This window comes from Halichoeres trimaculatus, unplaced genomic scaffold (assembly GCF_033239565.1).
Source record: "Halichoeres trimaculatus isolate MK-OKI-2021-1 unplaced genomic scaffold, fHalTri1.1 fHalTri1_scaffold_14, whole genome shotgun sequence".
Classification (NCBI taxonomy): domain Eukaryota; kingdom Metazoa; phylum Chordata; class Actinopteri; order Labriformes; family Labridae; genus Halichoeres; species Halichoeres trimaculatus.
Window position 1 is genome coordinate 17,711,372 of NW_027437192.1, and position 19,764 is coordinate 17,731,135.

A 19,764-nucleotide genomic window follows, 5' to 3' on the forward strand; every position below is an offset into this window, starting at 1 on the left:
CAACGTGTGAACCCGCAGCTGACCGCTGTGGCGTCATTCCTCATTTCTTTTAGTCTTTGTCGCCACCTTGTGGCTAATTAGACTTCTACCATACCTGACATAGAACAAGTAAAATCAGAAACACATTCCCACAGCACGGCTTTGATTTTGATAACAAAGTAACTTTTTATTGTATATAAAAATACAAGTTCTTTTGTATTTTTGATCTCACTCCTCTGTGTGCTGCCACAGACAGAGGAATGAGGCGTGGGTAGTCATGGGATAAACAGCTAAAATCTGCAGAAGAAACACTTGAGTCATGATAATGAGTTTGTCATACTGGGTCTAACTTCACCAGCATACCTGGCATGGAGATATGTCTGCGTGAGATAGATGACATGTGCAAGATAATCAGAACTACTCCTGAGGCTCAAGTGGTGAAACAAAACCTGATCGACTTCAGTGCAAAACAAGTAACAAATTCTAAATCTTAGATATCCAGGTGCAAAGCAGCATTAAGAGAACATTAACACTGACACAAAAGATATGCATACACGAACATTCACTGTAGTGTGTGGGTGTGTAGATGTGTGTTTGTGGTGTGTGCAAAAAATTGTCTTTCCTTGTGTTGTGCATGGGGCTGTTGTATATCACAGCTGGCTCAGCATCTGCAAAAAGGTGTGAAGAGTGAGTGAGAGAATCATCTCATGTAGTGTGTGATGGCTCGTAAGGTGTAAAGAAGAGCTGCCTGCAGGCGGGCTTCCATCACAATGAGGTTTGCATGAACCTGCAAAGAAGAAGAAAAGCAAATCATTACTTTCTGATTTCTTAACATCTCAGTTTTAAGTCATTACACTGGGCCCTCTGGTTTTAACTACATTTCACTGATGAGCATTTTTTCCTCGTCAGTACCTTCTCGGAGTGTCTGAAGTGTCTCCAGAAGGCGTTGTAAATGCGTGCTGTGGTCTGCTCGGGGTGGCAGGCCATGGTTTTAACAAACACCTTTAGAGAGCGCTCCAACAGCACATTCACGCTGCCATAGTCGTAATCGTCATACCTGCATGACAGCAGTGGTAAAGCGGTTACTGACGGTGATTTAATGCAGAAAATTTCACAACAGAAGTTTACTGACCTGATCCCGTACAGACAGTGGATGTAGTTCCACAGAGCTTTTCTGAGAGTGTGAGTGTCCACACCTTCGTGCATGGCCATCCTGTGGTAAGTCAAGTTACTCACAACCTGCAAAAACAATACTAAATCTCATTATGTGTTTAATCCATCCCTGACGTCTTCATGTCTCAAAGAATAATCTTAAAATCTGTTTTTTTATTTCTTTCTACTGTTCCCCCACTTTACAACTATTATGAGCAGGTATCGAAAATCTCTGTTAGAAAGTGGCTGGTGTCAAAAACTTTAATATTCATAATCCACCTTATTTCTTGATGGCTGCCCAATGCAAAGCAAAGTCTACTGTGGACGTCTTGTGTTAGTAAGCAACTCGATTAAGGAGTGATGTTTTTTTTTTTTCTCAGACTGATTAACTCAAATGACTTTGTAAAACAAGATGAGGTAAAACTACCAAGCATTTCACTCTTTCCACAGACCAAGAGAAAAAGTCTTTGGGAAAAGAGGTCAAAATAAATCTGCAGAACTTCCTTGATTTCTCACTTTCCCATTCAGAGAGCTGCAAAACAATAGACCTGATATGTTTGCCGAATATTAGTCTTGTAGAGTTTTAAAATGTTTTGATGGAGATTTTTTTGTTTACTTCTTCTTTGCTAAGGTGGGGGTACCTGGAATTTTTCATCCAGGAGCTGACCCATGTCTGGCAGAAGTCTGTTGACCAGAGAGTAGCCGTGATCTTCCCATGAGTAGTCCTGAACACATGAGAAAACAACATAAACAAACACTCTCCGACTCTGTGAAATCACTCACAAACCCACAGACTGTGAACAGTTTGGAAGAATAACTTGTGACTATGTGTGTGTTTGAATCAACCTAATATTAAATCCCCCAAACTACCTGTGCTCTCATGGTGGGTGGGGCCTGCTCTCCTCTGGGAGCAAAGTCCTCGTATCTGAACTCTGGATCCTCCACCAAATGCAGCACCAGTTCAGGTGGTGCTCCCCGCACAACCGCTAAACAAATCCAACAAAGGTAAGGCGTGAGTAAGCAAACATCAACCAGTTAAATATTTTGGTGATGGCTGAGAAAGAAAGAGGTGTGTTTGTACCGGTGGGTATGCTCTCACTCCTCTCCCTCTCAAAGCGAGTAACCATTTCCTCTTGAGTGCACTCCTCCTCCTCCTGCTGCTGCTGGAGCTCCACCATCCTCTTCATCAACACCTCCACCTCCATGGCTCCATCCACCAGCTGAGGATAAAAAGAGAGAGGGCCTACTTTAACAATCCAGCTGTGTCTACTGCTGCCCTCCAGAAAACACTGAAAGTATCTTAAATTCATCTTCGTTCTGCTTTGTTTATATTTTTAAAAAAGGCTGGTTGGCTCACTTCCTGCCTGCCGTCCTCATGAGCAGGGCTGTGAGGACTTCGAGGAAGGTGTCCAGGCGATGGAGGCTGGAAGGTGTATCCTCCAATGTGGTCAGGCTCAGGGTTCAAACCGCAGCCCCAGACAAAGGAGCAGAGTGAGTGAGCGTGTGCCATCAGGACCACAGCATGGATTAGTTCAGCCAATGACCAGCGAGGATCTGCTCCAGGACACACCAGCTCCTGCAGAGCAGAAAGGGGGGAGGGTTACTTTTTCTCTGGTCTCTTCATCAGAGTTTTAGAGGTTTAGTTGGTGTAACACTTTGGTTACAACCATCAACAGGATGAAATCTTAGACAGCACAATAACTCATCAAGCGTTCTGGTTTGGATCAGTACAGTTTTGGTGCGGGTTAGACCGGTTAAGCTTGGTCCTGTTTGCGTTTCCAATGCAACTCTGCCCCTGTGTGGTAGGTGGATGGCCACATCAGTTACATGATAGCATAACACCATAGCAGTGCGACACAGTGTACCCCGCTAATAAATCCAATGAAGAAGAAAACACAGTAAACAAAGAGCAACAATGGGAGACATCCAGCAATTCACCTTTTTTGTGATTTCCATCCTGGTTACAACGCGCTATCACGCTTTGTTTCAGAGAAGGCTGTGTGTCGCAAGGACAAATGCAGCAGCTAACGCACAGTCAGTGATAATTCTTTCAACCAATCATGGGTCTGCAGTGCTGTAGCTCAACCTGGGCTTGGACTGGTTTAGTCTGGCACCCCAACGTAAGGGTTCAAAAAAGTGGTGCCACTCGTCTTCGTTATTTGAGGATATGTCCTGGGATTAGTCTGTGTGTAAAGTGTACGCTGATAACACACTGCAGACCGTTGATTGGTCAAAAGAATCGTCACTTACCCCGACAGCAGCTGTATTTCTCCTGGCGGCACACAGACTTCTCTGAAACAAAGCTTGATTGCACTTAGTAACAGAGAGTTACATGCTTATCACAGAGAGGACGAAATGCTGCATGGCTTCCATCCGTGCTCTTTGTTTACTGTGTCACGTTTTTCTTCTTTGTTGGATTTAATAGCGGGGTAAGCTGATATGGTGTCACGATATTGTTTAACAGCTGCAGCTTGCGGCATCCAGCTTACACGCCGCCCACCACGAGAGGGCAGAGTTTGCTGTGGAAACGAAAGAGGGATCAGGCTTAACCATCCCAAACCGTACTAAACTGACCCGAACTGCTTGGTGGAAACATGGCTAAAAATGGTTAGAGCCCCCCCTGGTGAATAAAAGCTGTATGGCCCACAAAGGTTATCTCCTCCCTGAAAACAGATGCACACACATGCTTTATGACACAGCACACACTTCTTATGCACTTATTTACATGAGTTGATTAAGATAATTTATCATCAGATATGTAAGAATTATGGAAATCAACGTCTGAAGCGACAGCTTTGTTGAAATACATGGGCTCTTGTAGTGTTCTTTAACTAATGAGCAGAATAAAGAGAGAACACCAGAAACGCAACAAAAAAAAAAGAGTCAATTGATTTCCCATAACCATGAGTGGCTGCTTTAAACCATCACAAGAATCTGAAAGTACCACCCTGAGGAGTTTATCAGCATGTGTTATGGTAAACAGAGTGGTGTGACATCACTCCCGCAGCTCAACCAGCAAGGTCTCTTCACTGATGCCTCGACTCCAAATGATGCCATCAGTGCATTACAGAAGCGCTAATTAAGACAGTATTTTAGTTTCATGTCTTACAATGAGAGGAGAAGTGATATAAAGTAATGTTTGTAACCACACACCAACAAAACTGACATTCTCATCATTTTAACCACACTGTGTTTAGTGCTTATAAGCAAGTGTAAGTATACCATTAGCACAAAAATGCAAAACAAAATAAACATTATCACACATGTTGACATTCTATAAAGCCAAGTCTTGTGTTGCTTTCCCTCAAAGAAACATCAAACGGGTTTTAAAATACAGTGTAAAGAGTTTTGAGTCCAAGTCTCTCATCATCCCTCAAAACAAGGACTGTGTACCTGCTGAACAGCCGTCTCATTTCAATGTCAACAATCTGAGCACCTGAAGTATTCCACTTTTTCATATAATGCCACAATCTCCTCAGTGGAAGAACAAAACAGTGATGTCCAGAGCAGAAGCTTCCACAGTGTGCGTAAAATGATTTATCACAGAGAGCGCTAAATCCTATTTGTAAGGCATAAATTACACCCGTCACAAGTGACGCACAATATTCTTCAGATAATTCTGCATCACTCCACAAATATTAGTTGACTGCTAAAAACAGATGAGGCACAAAGCGAGGAGCAGTGAGTGAGCTATTTCAGATCGAGACTCAAATTCAGAGTGTTAAATAACATCACTGAAAGAGACAGCAGCAGAGCGAGAGACAGGCAGTGTGTGGGTGGTGTGTCTGACCTGGATGTGCTGCTGTGTGATGAGCCAGGGTCTGTGTGCCAGCAGCTTGTTGAGTGTCTGCAGGCTGCGGAGTTTGGTTGGAGCGTGTTGGAGGTCACTCAGCCAGCTCTCCTCTCCTCCGGCCTCCAGGAAGCCTGCGCTGTGCTGCTGCACCAGATACGGGCAGTGGTGACGTGCCGCAGCCTGCAAAACACCAGGAGGAGGGAATAAAGAGGGAGACGGCCTGTCCTTAATATGAGAGCTCAGCCACCAATTGGTGTGGAACAACTACATATAACTGTTACTGTTTGTGCTGATAAATATAAAGGTTCAGAGACTGAAGCACCACAACCTGACCTCTCAGGAAGCCCTCACCATGGGCAGAGATAAAGTTGTCTGTTGTTTATACAGTCAATGAGTCCAGCAAAGAGTCTGAGAGTGACAAGGAACTTACCTGACATGAATGAAGGAAATAAGAGTTATTCAATATTGTTCAGAGGATCACCGTGTTTCACATTCAAAGTTGGTTGATCCTTAGAAACAATAGGACCTAAACAGTGCATCAGGCATTGTTCTCTTCAGATCATCACCTTTATATTTCCTCAGAAATGTAGGATCATATTGCCCTAAATATTCAACAAAAAAATGAAATCTGTGCTCAGGATCTGGAAAGCATTATGAAGAAAATTAAACAGCTTGTGTGGAGAGCAAAAGCAGGTAGAAGGCAGGGGTTTAATTAGGGGGTATTTGCAGGTAACTATAGGAAAATTAAAGATTGTTCCCCCTGCCTGCCCACATACCACCTACCAACATTAGACTTTGATAAAGAGGGAGAGGACTGTTGCTCATCAAACTTGCTTCTTCAGGTAATAAGGCTTGCTACTGACTGTTGATCTGCAGACAGCACTCCACTCTCTGCTGCAAGACTCACTCTCACATGGTGGAGCATAGTTGTTGTCAGTTTATGATATGACAGCCGAACCTTGCAGAGTTTGCACCGCGCCTCATTTTCATTTATTTTCTCAAAGGAGCTCCCGCACTTCCCAATCCATTAATGAGCCTCTCCTCATTCTTGTTTGGGCTGTAAAATCTCAAACCTACTGCCCCCTGGTCTGGCCCCTCTCTTTACAGGATATATGCTGAAACTCAGAGGTTAATTTCAATACCTTTTAAGACTGTTTAAAAACTTTTCAAAAAGTTTTAAGACCTCATTGCAATTTTAAGCTGTTAGTAGCAACCCATCTTTAGCAGTTGTGGTTTGAATTCAAATAGAAATGAGGTAAGCTGTGAAGGAATAAAGCTTGAAAGAATAAATGAAACTACTGGCAGGTTTATTGACACTCCTATTTTTGTTCCCATACAATAAGTAACAGCAATTATTCAACGCCAAATAGCTGAAAAAACAAGAACTAAATCCATCATTATCAAAATTTAGGAAATGTGCCTGAGACTGTGTGATTTGCTTTCTATCAGCTTCTCGTGTCAGTCATTGGCATGTCATTGATGAAATGTAAGCAGGCTACGAGGCGATCTAGATGGACTTGCATGGTTCACTGTCTGAAATCTTGCATTTCCACTAGCTGACAACTTCACAGCACAATCAGGGGGCAGTTGTAATAAGGAAAATAAATATTCATGGATACTTTTGGAGTCAAAGCTTGAACACCAATAAAATTTAATACCTCATGAAACCATTATTAGGCTTTTTAATACTTTTTAAGGGCCTTAATTTTCCCACAATTGATTTATGAACTTTTAATACTTTTTAAGACCCTGCAGACACCCTGCATTATGTTGGTTTGTTGTTGTAGTCAAGTTAAATGCGATCTAATCTGGTCAGTACGCTTTTTTTGGTGGTTACCATGCACAACTTCCTGTCCTGCTTGATCTGTTTTTTTTTGGTTGAATTTTCTCAGCACAGCTCCAGCAAAAATAAGATTGTTGCTCTATGCTACGACCTGCTGCAGACAGGACAAAGACATCGCTGCATGAACTATTGAATTTTTCTAAAGTTGATGATTATTCAAATATTTGAAAATCATTTCCTATCCCTATTATTTATTTCTACAAACTGCTTCAAGTGCAGCAAGTGTGTGCTCCACATCAAAATATCCACTTAAGCAACAAGTTAGAACAACTGTGGGTTGCAAAAGCAGATTTCCAGACTGCCTGAAATGCATCAAGAACCAGTAACCTGGACTTTGTTCAACAAACATTTTCAAAGTGGTTCTCTTCTTTTGAGGACCCAAACTTCAAAGCTTAAATTTTACTTTTTACAAACCTGTGTCATGATGTTGTTACCTGAGCAGACTTCAGAACTATAAAGTAAAAGTAAATCAGAAAAAAACTCCAGATGAACAGAAAATAAAAAGGACTAAAAGGACAACAGGGTTTGCTTTTAAGACATGAATGCTGCATCAACTAGATTCTACTGAATAGCTGACATCCTTTGCCAGGCATAGATCACCTCTTCCTGTCAAACGATGACAGACAATGATTGACCATGGGTCTTGACATTGTCAAACACATTTCTAAAACTTATCTCACTTCATTTTGATCAGCTGCAGCTGTGTTTACCAAGCCATGACTCTTAGAAAAAAGTGCTGTCGTGTGATGTCATCTCAGTCATCGGGACAATCTAATTATTGACTCATCCTTAATCAGTCATTTATTGTTGTCTCCAGCTGGTTGGGACTGCCAAAGCTGTTGGCTGAAATTTAAAAAAATATATACTGAAATAAATTTTCTGTTTTAAATTCCCTTACCATAATGGCAATATAATGTCTCCAGTGACGAGGCAAAGGGCCATCCAGCTCCAACAAAGCATGCTGGGTCCTAAGGAAGCAGCTGAGGTAAGCAGGGTGCAGCGCCATCACCATGGTGAAGTGGTCCACACGACCCGATGAAAGAAAAGATTCAATGAGGATGTCCTGGTCTGGCCCTTCTTTCATCATCTGTAGAGTGCAGGTGAGACAGATGCCTGAAAACTTTGAGTTTTGGTGTTTTATTTATATGATAAGCTACAAGCTACATGCTACATTTATATATGAAGTGTACTTCTGGAAAAATGTTTGTCGGATCAGTTTTAAAATATTTCTCTGAGTACCTGAAAATGTGCAGCTACATGAAGTTGATACAACAATCCTATCTTCAAATCAAATCTTCCTTTCTGCCATTAGCTGCGGCAGCTCATGTCTGCTATTGTTTCTCTTGACAGTATGAGGCATCAGACACCTCAGTGTAGCAGCACAGTAGTTAGATTCATTGATTACACTGTTTTGAATTAGATCATTGCATTGGATTTGTTTGGTCAGGCCAGCCAACCCAAAAAACCCTTATCATTTTCTTTGCATGGGTGATTATTTATTTATCTGAGGTAATGGAGGTCGAAACACTAGGAGAGTTATAAAGTTATACCCTATGCTACACTGAAACCAATGCATGCCCAGTATCTTTATAAGCTGATTAAATAAAAGTAAGAAAATGCATGTTTGAATTAAAATAGGGCTAATCACCTGTTTTGAGTGGATGAAGGCACTTGGACCTGAAGCTAGAGCCCGAGGGACTTCCACACCGTTTTCCTGATGTAAAGACAGCAGACAAAGAAAGTTATGCAACTTAAAAACTATAAAACAACAATGGAGTCATTACTTCTCAATTCTCAATGTGCAAAAAAAATCATTTTGTGTTTTCCAACTGTTGGTTTTCTTTCCTAATCTGTCCAAAAGAAAAACGGAAAATAGTCAATTCTGAGAAAACTGAGACTGGAAATAGGGCGTGTTGAGCACTGCATGTCAAGTTATTTAGATAAAATACATAACCGTAACCTCTGACCTAAATTTCACAACTTTTTTGATAAACAAACTTCACTAATCAACCACTCCTTACTCCAAAAAGTCTAAAAGTCTGGAACTATGTCTGATATCAAGACGCTGACAGAGACGATCTGCAGGCAGCTTCAGCCGGGTGAACTTGAACAGACCTACTTTCTGAAGCAGCTGTACTGTAACTGGAGACCCGTTTCATAACTTACAGTCCATGAAGTCTGCAGTCAAACCGTACCTGAAAACGCACCGACATCACCAGAACACCGGCTGGAGATGGCTCAAACTATTGTTTCCAATTGATCACACAAATACATAAATGAACGGCGCACAGAGGCGGACCACCACTTTATCTAGAAGCTACGATGAACAGTGAAAATGAAGACCCGGGGGGTGTGTCCCTGTGTGTTTTTCAGAGCCCGGGAGGGGGCGTGTCCTGGCCGCTTGTTTGTGCACACCGCAGCGGAGTCTTGCATCACCTCCAATAGTTCAATGTCTGATGAAACATCCAGCAATCTGATAGAAACCGATATCAGCTCATAACTATGAATGATTACCTAAGACGTTATCGCATCTAATGACAAGTGATCCCCCCTCTTGAAAAGATATGTCGCTTTAAAAAAGCATTAGCTGTATCAGAATGACAGAGTTCTTCTAGCCATTTAGCACTGTGGGAGACTTCCTCTAGTCTACAGTGAGCTTAGGTGACGCTTTTGTTGATCATAATCGAACATTATGAGATATAAACTGCTGTGAATATTCGCCTCCATTACCTGTGCGGTCCGCAGCAGCTCGGTCGCTTTTCCTCGTACCTCCTGCAGAGGACACGATCTGGACAGTCGGAGCAGGTGCAGGAGTGTTTGTTTGTTCAGCCGTGGTGAACCGGGTCGGTCCACCTCTAAACACAACAGAACCGCTTGGCTCAGCTCCTCCAGAGCCGCTGCCCGCTCCTCTTGGTCCCTGCTACAGAGGCGAGCGAAGCTTTTCACGAACGGGTTCAGTTCGCACTCGGACTCGGACCGGTGACGACTGGAGCGGTCGGAACCGGACACTGGCCTTTGGCTGTTTTCTCCGTTAGCCTTGCAGGTGTAGCCTGCCGCAGGGTGATTAGCCATTTCCTGTGGTGATCCAGAAGCACCTGTGATGATTTACCTGTGGGTGCTACTAGCTGTTGTTAGCTATAGCATTAACGCAACCGTTAGCTTGATTTTTACCGGTACGTTGACTTCTTCCAAGCCAAAATTTGAGTGTGTCAGTAGCCTTCCCTGAGTGACTACGCAATCATTTGTTCCACTAAACATTAACACCGATGGACCACCCTGTTAGCCTTTCCACACCAACTGATCCAACAGCCAGTGTACCGGGGTTAGCCGGCGAAGATAGCCTAGCTTCTTTTAGCAGATGCTGCAAGCTGTTCAAACAGCTTATTCAGACAATAAGTCGATAAAACACTATGAGTCAGTGTTTTTTCCCCTAAATTTCAACCACACTCTACCACATAACCTTTTTAAAACTTAAAATCAGTTCTTTCGAGCGACTTGGAGAATACATTCAGCTGGTTTCAGGCGCAGCTCTGAGCGGAGGAGCATCTTTTCCTTTCTCCGTGACGTCATTGTGACGCATCGAAAACTTTTTTAATGAGCGCGAGCTGATGAAACCCAAAAAATTGATTTCGTCCTTTCAAACTTTTCCCCCCACTATTATATATTTTTATTCAATATAACTATTAAGTTATGGCATTCTCTGTTCTTTATATTCATTCATATACTCGTGTCTACTTTCGTCAAACGTATTTCGCACAATAATATTTTGTAGAAACTCTGATTTTTTTTCAATTAAATGGTACTAACACCTCATTTTTTATTTACTGTGATTGATAATCATAGGTTGAAATTGAAAATAACCTTCATACGTAGCTGAGCAAAAAGATTTCTTCAATTTTACTGACCTTTATCAATATAGAATACAAAATTTCACAATATTTTGAATTGATAATGTTAGGGCAGGACAACTTGTTCCTTTAACCACCTAACCAAATTATTGTGTGCCAGTTGACTCCATTAAAATTTCCTTTTATTGGAAAATCAAGGTTTTTATTTCCAATATCCCTTAACCAGTACTTGTAGGGATAGTTTTCCAATTTTTGTTCAGTTTCCTTATCACAGCCATATTTCAAAAAACATAAGAATCTTAAAAGTCTTGCTTATGTCTTTACACTTAGTACATTTGTTTTAATAAGTTGTATCATTCGTGATGATAGCTTGTCAAGCCCTTGGGGTCCTTCGAGCCCACACTTTATTGAAAGACCATGCAAATATTCTACATAGTTATTATTTTACTTTTTTTTTGTATTTACGAACAGAATTGTGTCAAAGTAGAAATTTCTTTATGTTATTCTTTATGCATGTGTTCTGTAGACGTAGTTACTTTCACATTGTATCAGATTTACTTCCTGAATCACTTTTATTTATTAAAATAAAAATTACATCAATTGTGTACCTTCATGACCAGACATATAATTGTATTATATTTAAATATACACCATGTAAAATATTAGATACCTTTATGTGGGACTTAAGGAGGAAGGCTGAAGCCTTCAGATATGAGAGAAAAAAAGATGACCCATATGAACAGGCAGGTGATGTGATGAGCTGCTCTGTTGGACATCAAAAGAGACACTGACTCTACAGAGTTTCAGGAAAATCAACACTGTGGCAGCAACAATAAAAAAACCTTCAGTGTACTGTTTCCCTATGAGGGAAGACTTTTATTAACAAACACACAGGCTGGCTATGGAGGATGACCTTCGGAGAGCACACACACAAAGGCATGGTCCCCATGGCAACCGGCGCTTTGTGTCCCAGGAGACCCGAGGGTGGAGAAGGTGAGGCCGAGAGAGGAGGGAGCTGAGCTCAGGATGTAAGCAGAGGTCAGGGTTTCCACACACACGCACAAACAGAGGGTTCCTTTTCAGTATTTTGCAGGAAGTAAAAAGTGTGTTTGTGTGCCTTTGTCTGGTGTGTGTGTGTGGATTGGTGTATAGATTGGTGTGTAGTGTTAAATGAGGAGTGGGATGTGAGCCCTCAGACAATCTTGTTCTCCAGCAGAGCGATCCTCTTTGACATGCTATCTAGTAAGATTTTGTCAAGGACAACATCATGAACATAAAACAACATGAAGACTCTCACTCACTTTCAGCTTCACTTGTTGAAAAGGATATATTTTTTTGTTAGCACCTGTAGAGCATCTTCTACTTTCTTTTGAAATTTTACGAGGGAGTCACATTCACAGGGGTCCTCATCTGTGGGAATAGAAAGCAAAATTCTTGTTGTCAGTTGTGTTATGTTTTGAAACTGCAATGAGAGTGGTGTTGTACTTGATTTAAAGGTGTGTTTTTTATTTCTCATATTTCACCTTGACAGATGTTAATCTGCAGCTTCTTGGCAATCTGGGTCATGGCTTTAAAGTCAGCCGTGTAGAAGTAGTGCTCCCCAGTTGGCTCTGAGGCAATCTCTTTTAGCTCATCCTCCACTGCATTGCCAACACCGACAGCATACATCTTGAAGCCTGAAAGATAACCACACAAAGACCAAATCATGTGACTGGAAGAAAAGAGGCTTTTATTTTGTACTTATTCGTATCTGCACCAGTGTTTATACCGTTCTCCTTTGCCTTCTTGGCAGCATCTCCGATGTAGTCCTGGCTGCGTCCGTCAGTGAAGACAATGCCCACCTTGGTGACTCCAGGCCGTGCGCCCTGGCCCGGGCCGAAGCTGTTGTCTGTCAGGTAGCGGAGAGCCTGCCCGGTCATGGTTCCTCTCTCCATGTAGGCCATCTTCTTCACAGCGTCCTTCAGGTCTTTCTTGTTATTGTAGCGGCCCAGAGGAAACTCCTGCAAGGAAAAGGAGGAGGATTCTGTTTGATATGGAAAGAAAAAGGGAGAGGGTTTTGGTGGAGAAATAAGATATAGAAGTACCTGTCTGACTGAGCTGGAGTACTGCACCAGACCCACATGAGCCTTGCTTTCAGAAACATCCAGTTTGTCGACAATCTGGTTGATCCACTTCTTGACCAGCTCAAAGTTCTCAGGACGGACACTCTTAGAGCCGTCGATCAGGAACACTACATCTGTCGCTGAGTTACTGCAAGCTGGTGAAGTCAGACACAAGACAGAGCGTGTTACTTGGGAAACGGTAAAAGTACATGAATGAGCATATTTAAACACACACACACACTCGTCACACACTCACCACTACAGCTGCGACCATCGTCCATGAGGGTAAAGCCATCTTTGCAGGCACACTTGTATGATCCAGGGCTGCTGATGCATACCTGCTCACAGTCATGATCCCCGGTGGCACACAGGTCCGACACTGTGTGTGCGTGTGTGCAGAACACACAGTGGAAGACATGTGAAGGCACACACACACACACACAGGAGGAGGAGGGTGGATGGGGTTAGGGGGAGAAAATAAAACTATGTCAGTTTGAAAACTCTAAGATTGATTTTTAATGATCCACTGTGACCTGCACTCTAATCACTGTTTGTGATGCATGGCTCCAGTGGATCTTTAAAACTAACAGCTGGAAAGAATTGGAGGAGCCACAAAAGAACAACATCTGTTTATCCGTTTCTAAATGTGAGGCACAGGCTCGTCCAATCACAATCCAGCAATGCTATCATGCAGCTCTGCCTTCACATCTGCGACATGATTTGCCGTTGGAAGAGAGTGTCAGACGGCAGTCACAAACTGCCGCAGACTGGGAGAGCCAAAGGGCATTGCTAATTAGAAGTTTAATGATTGTCACTAATGAATCTGTAATTACAGAAAGATCAGTCTTGCTTCCCTGCTGAAGAACAGGAGCGCATTTCCCTCTAATAGGTTGTTCCTGCCCTGATGTCCTCGTGCACAGGGAATATTTAATGAAGTTTCATGAAGGAACATATTGTTGTACTGTTGAGGACAAAAGGGAGGAAACAATGTGTTGGAATAAGAAGATGACAGTCCTGACACCTTACCCTCAGTATAGGGGGGCCAGCAGACAGCTTTCTCCACAAGGATGATGGGTAGTCATTATCTCCCCGACAGAACTTTCCATCACTTAAGACTACTCCCTCTGTGTTCACAGTCCTAACCATAAAGTGTAACAACCTCATCTTTATTTCTTCTTCCATCCTCCCATCTTACCGCAGAAGGCCTCCTGGAACTTCTTGGTGAGCTTCTCAATGACGCTGTAGCTCTCAACGTAGTCCACATGGTCATCCAGAGGATCGCTGGCCATCTGACGCAGGGTGCTCATGTCCACACGACCCACACCGATGGCGAAAATCTCAATCCCTGCATCCCGAGCACGCTGGGCTACATCCTTCACATTGTCCTGAGGACGTCCGTCTGTCACGATAATGGCAACCTGGAAAAGAAAAGAAGAGGAAGACCTGTTAGAGAACCACAGATCAAAATGATTAAATATGTTGAATTTGTGATGAAATGTGTGTCTGACCTTGCTGATATCGGGGGATTTCACTCGGGCACCTTCGCCCTCGCTGAACGCCACATTCAGGGCGAACTGGATGGCCAAGCCTGTCATGGTTCCAGTAGACAGAGGCTCGATCTTCGTCACGGCCTTTACCAGTCCAGCTTTGGTGCGGTGAGTCTTCAGAGACACCTGTAGATGAAGTAGTCTTAGCGATGTTTTATTTTTACGTTTAATTAATTCTCTGTTCAGGGCTCATGAGGGCCAGCTGTGGTCCCGTACCTCATTCTTCACGCGGCTGGCATAGTTGACCACTCCCACACGGGTGGCGTTGGGTCCAACATCAAGACCCTCAATGACCTTAGCAAGGAAGACCTTAACCTGCTCGAACTCTGAAGGGCGAACGCTGCGACTGCTGTCGATGATGAACACGATGTCTGTGGGACGAGTTTTGCACAAACCTGCAGCTGCACATGCAAAAAAAGACCAAGCATTGTTTTATTTCAGATCATATGAGTTTGCAGACCAGCTGTACACATTCTAGATTGTCGTATAATGAAAAATAACGTCCACTAATAAAAAAAAAAAAACGAAAGTTGTGAGGAGGGAGGTAAAAGGGAAGGTGGGAGGAGCGTGAGGAGAACAGAGGTATTGAGAAGGAGAAGAGGGTGGAGGCGGGTTAAAAGTGGGAGGAATCAGAAAACAGGATGCAGGGAGGCAGGAGGGGAGAGGGATCATAAAGAAAACAATAAAATACTTCAGATATACTCAAACAGATTTTATTAGAATGATGTTAAGACTATTGGGAATCCTTTCTGTAATAACAAAGATTTAAATATTTTTGCAGATCAGTCTGGAACTGTTGATCTGATGGTAGCTTTAAGGTGAAATCTAAAACTCCACCTGCAGTGGAATCTGTGACATTTTTACATCATGAGCTGTTAACAGAGAGGATGTGCTTAAGTTTCACTGAAGTTAGGCTACTTAAGGATATTTTAAGTCTAACTTTAAACATCACTGATCTCCCTTCTCACCCTTCACCTCTCTACCTCCCTCTAACTGGCTTATCCATGGCACACACCCACGCAAACACACAAACACACACACACGCACCGTACAAACTGAAACGATCATTCAGACTTTTCCCGCTCATCATCAAACCATCAGAGCCAATCTGCCAAATTCAAACCTGTCTCACTGGGAGTCCTAATAAAAGAGTTATAATCAACGGACACCTCGTGACACTCACTTTATTAATTAGTTAACCTGTGTTCATTATGTTTCTAGTGGACAACAAATGGTCTCAGTGTTGGAAACAAATCAAATCAAGTTCAAAAAACAAAAGTGATCATGCTGATTGATTGGGTTATTATTTAAAGAGACAAAAAAAAGAAGATTCCTTCAAACTGTGATCGCTGCATGAAAAACAAAAACAATAATTGAAAGTATTTATATCATCTTATGAACCTGTTACAGTGAGTTAGATGTCATCAGCTCTTGAAGTTAAGTTCAGCTTCAAAGGTTAAAGGTCAGCGTTCTTACCCATGGCGGCCGCGGTGCGGAGGTCCACGGGGGCTTGCGCGCCTACAAGGCCGAGCAGCAGCAAGAACAACAGCGGGGAGGGCGTCATGGTGACAGAGGGGTGACGAGTAAACGCAGGGGTCCGAGCGCGTCCGCAGACGGTCCTAGAATGAGAAGCTAGAGGGGAGACAGAGCAGAGGCAGAGGGAGCTCCACGCCAGGGGGACGGCCACAAAGTGAGACTGAGTGACTGTGAGCTGCAGGTTATCAATGCAACTGCTTCACACTCAGCCCACAGACAGCCCCCCTCTGTACCTACAGTGTGTGTATGTGTGTGTGTGTACGTGTGTGTGTGTCTGTGGGAAAGAGAGGGAAATACCTGCTCTGGGAGGACCGAAAACGGTGGGCAGGGAAAGACAAACACACCTTGATATGGCTAGGATGGACAGGTATGAGTGTGTGAGAGAGCAGTAAATGTGTGTCTGAGTGCGTACAGTATGTGTGTGTCTGGCTGGGGGTACAGGAGCGGCTGGGGTTTGGTGCAGAGTGCGCGCCAACACAGCCGCCTCAGGTTGGATTTGGCCAAAGCTCAAATAAACACCAACATGAATTCCTCTTTTCTCCTCCGTGTTCCCTCGTATAGCAAACACACATTTACGGTGCGGAAGTGAAGGAGGGTCGCCACACACAGCCTACAGTGTTCCTGCTGCTCCGCACGTTGGGATATGTGTGTGTGTGTGTGTGTGTGTGTGCATTTTTTGCATAAGCATGTATTTCTGCGTATCCTGAAAGTATACAAGCCAATTTAAGGATTCTGAAGTTCAGCTCAGTTCAGTCCAACAGGATTATACCAAACATTTGTCACTTGACTTTGTCCCTTTCTCTCATCCAGCCTTGCCTCCCCATGATCTCTACATCAAACTGTTCAGGGTCCTGAGGCTGCAAACTTGATTGAAATATATTTTTTGACAAGATACTCAAAATATAACTGCAAAATAAATGTTCTTCAGACTTTTAATAACTCATTCAGAGGATGAAACGCTGGTTGAAGCAGGAAAATATGAATGAAAGAGAGAAGGTCACATGCAATAAAACGGCCTCATGTTTATATCCAAGCAGTCCACTTCAGGGATTCAAAGAAACCCTCTGTGTACGAGTCACATGATTTCAAGGCTACTAAAGCTAGATCTTTTAGATCCCAAAACCTATGGTGAGATTGATACTTTAATTCAAGTTTTGGGCCAATTTTGGGATCAGATAGTACATAAGCATGTTAATTTGTTTTATTATAATTAGAAAAAAAAACCCTGAAAGCTTAAATTTAGTTAGCTTTAACTCCCATGACCATTTTCAGTAGTTTTGGTTGTTTTGATACCAACATGAGTGTCGACACATCTACTGATAACACCAGCAGCTGTTTTCTTTCCATATTAATACTTGTATTGGTATAAAAAGGTCTACTAGTAACCAGTACTTGAACTGGTATTGAAAATGGTTTTGATATAGGTGTTCGATGTGGTTTCAAATAAATCCAAAGTCAGTTTTAAAGCTGACGTACCCTGAATTTATTAGTTTAGCTTTAAAAAGTAGATTTTCTTCTTGTTTTTAGTCTTAATTATCATTCAGTTTCCTTTCACCTTGATGCTTCTCGTCTGTTTCTGCACTGTCAGGTGGAGAGAGGGCCCCAGAGGAGTAAACACACTCCATCAATGCGCTCACATACACATCTTTAATCTCCACACACAGACCCGCACAGAGAGACCCCTCTTTTCCCTCCAACATCCCACTCCACCCGACCCAACCCAGCATTCCTCTACACCTCCCCTTCCTTACCCCCTCCTCCTCCACCTCCTCTTCCTCCACCACACACTCGACCTGAACAAGCCGCAATTGAGGGGGTAATCTGTGAGGAGGGGGCGGAGTGGGGGCTCAGGCTGTACAGTAACAAACCAGACAGATTTCCAAGGAAACTGAACAAGCTGTAAGATCAGCTCTGTGTGTGTGTGTGTGTGTGTGTGTGTGTGTGTGTGTGTGTGTGTGTGTGTGTGTGTGTGTGTGTGTGTGTGTGTGTGTGTATGTGTGTGTGTGTGTGTGTGATGATGGTTAAGATGAAAGTTTCGAGATGTTATTTCTGGACAGCGTGTCATCTCTGGGAGTGGGCCATTTGGCTTATAAGAACACACACACACACACACACATACACACGCATACACACACATACGCACACACATTGATGTAAAAAGCGCAAACATGTACACATAGATTCACGAGCACACGGGTTATGTAACATCGTCTGCTGGCAGGCCGGACAAACACAAACATAAGCAGAGAGCTGGACGAGTTTCACCAACATCCATCAGCATTTCAGCAACTTTCTGATCGAAATTGAATCATTTTTCATCCCATGTTAACTTCTGATTCCAGCTCCACAGTGATAGAGGAGGACTGTTCAGGTGTGACTGCTCTGAAAAATGTGCTAATGTCTCTCAACTAAGATTAAAAAAGGTAAAAACTTGAGCCATTTTTACCTTAAAGGGTTAGCAAAAGAGAAATCTGAATCTTTTTTAGAGATCTCCAAAACGACTTGTGTTTGTCAGTTGAATCTTTGCACTTTTGTTGCTGCACAACAGCAGGCTGACAACTTAAAAACAGAATCTCAAACCAGTTTAGAGAAATCCGTCATTCGCACAATTTGTAGTTCTCAAACTTTATCATGTCTAGAGGCCTGATTAAAAAAAGACTTAAAATAAACTCACTCATATCCAGCATCAACTACACTCATTGGAAAAATCTTTACTATTCAGCTCAAACCTTAAAAACATCAAGAACCCTGTTTTCATGATCATTTCTACCTTTACCTTCTACCTTTTTGGGGGGTCTAAAACTGTAACATGTCAACTTTACAGTAAAGTTAGGCAAAGAAAGTCAACACTCCTCTCATTACAAGAACTTTAGTTTTTTGGTGGTAATAACTGCTTTTTCTTTTTCTTTTTTTTGTGCACAATCAGTCTTTTTTTAATTCTTCATCCCTTTGGTACGGTGGCCGGTAAGTGTCAGCTGATTTGCAAAAGCAACAAAGCAAATGTAAACACCACAACACAACGGTAGATGACAGTTGACCCAACAGACACAGAAAAGTTGTTAAAGTTCACTACTGATTATTTTCTTCTTTTTTTTAAAACTTCAGCTATGTAATAATGACCGATAACGTAATAACGACCCATAATGTAGTAAATTTGGCCTTTTTAAAATGTAATAGGCCCATAACATAATAACTGACCAATAACGTAAACAAAGTCCTGAACCTATAATGTAATAACTTTTGACCAAAAATGCAATAACTTATTACGTTATGGGCCTGATGCAAAAAAAAAAAAAAACCTTTGAAAATGTAATAACTGAGCCGGTAACATAATAACCTGCCAAGAGTGTAATACATTTTCACTTTTTGACAATGTTATAGGCAAATAACATAATAACTGACCGTTAGTGCCTCAAAAAAGTACTCGTTTCTGTCATGAAAAATACAGTCTTTATTAAAACTCTGTAACAGTTGTTCCTTATATTTACTATATTTGTTATGGCTTGTGTTCTTCAAAATAAAATTAAACAATAAATAACAAAATTGAGTTCTGGTCTCAACAACTTTAGTTCCTGAACTGAACAATAGAACAATATGATTGAACATATTTAACCTGAGCACAAAATAATGAGGATTACTGCTCCCTCTTCTTACATTTAAACATTTAAAAAAAATCTCATTCAAATCACTTTGTACATTGAAAAAATCATCAACTTGTCTTTGGCAAACAGCTCTTAAAGACCACTTTTCGATTATTATGAATCTAACTATTGACAAAATCCAGTAAAAGTTGTTACATTATAGGTTCAGGACTTTGATTACATTATAGGTCAGTTATCACGTTATGGGCCTATTATATTTTAAAAAGGACAAATTTATTACATTATGGGTCATTATTACATTGTGGGCTTCTACAAGCTATGATAAAAATAGGTATAATGCTAAGGTTATGACATGACTGAAT

The 19,764-nt window shown here is 42.1% G+C and overlaps 2 protein-coding genes across 3 annotated transcripts; both read right to left on the minus strand.

Annotated features, from left to right (window-relative positions):
• Window positions 1-222: 222 nt before the first annotated feature.
• Window positions 223-10,335, minus strand: sesn2 (sestrin 2). 2 transcript variants are annotated; one of them, XM_074687630.1, is made up of 12 exons: window positions 9,939-10,335; window positions 9,498-9,842; window positions 8,416-8,481; window positions 7,666-7,854; window positions 4,922-5,104; window positions 2,489-2,707; window positions 2,213-2,351; window positions 2,002-2,117; window positions 1,773-1,856; window positions 1,112-1,218; window positions 892-1,036; window positions 223-766 (listed from the first exon to the last, which is right to left on the minus strand). In XM_074687630.1, exons 1-12 carry the CDS (start codon window positions 10,023-10,025, stop codon window positions 680-682), a joined length of 1,767 nt encoding a protein of 588 aa, XP_074543731.1. In that variant the 5' UTR covers window positions 10,026-10,335; the 3' UTR covers window positions 223-679. The 2 variants fall into 2 exon arrangements, with proteins under 2 accessions (XP_074543731.1, XP_074543732.1); XM_074687631.1 differs by having other exon boundaries at window positions 9,498-10,335.
• A 1,182-nt stretch (window positions 10,336-11,517) lies between these two features.
• matn1 (matrilin 1) lies at window positions 11,518-16,218 on the minus strand. Its single transcript, XM_074687009.1, has 10 exons — window positions 15,741-16,218; window positions 14,481-14,665; window positions 14,226-14,390; window positions 13,913-14,135; window positions 12,974-13,096; window positions 12,700-12,872; window positions 12,384-12,615; window positions 12,139-12,291; window positions 11,945-12,025; window positions 11,518-11,857 (listed from the first exon to the last, which is right to left on the minus strand). The coding sequence occupies exons 1-10, from the start codon at window positions 15,826-15,828 to the stop codon at window positions 11,808-11,810; spliced, it is 1,473 nt and encodes a 490-aa protein (XP_074543110.1). The 5' UTR covers window positions 15,829-16,218; the 3' UTR covers window positions 11,518-11,807.
• Between the last annotated feature and the right edge of the window lie 3,546 nt (window positions 16,219-19,764).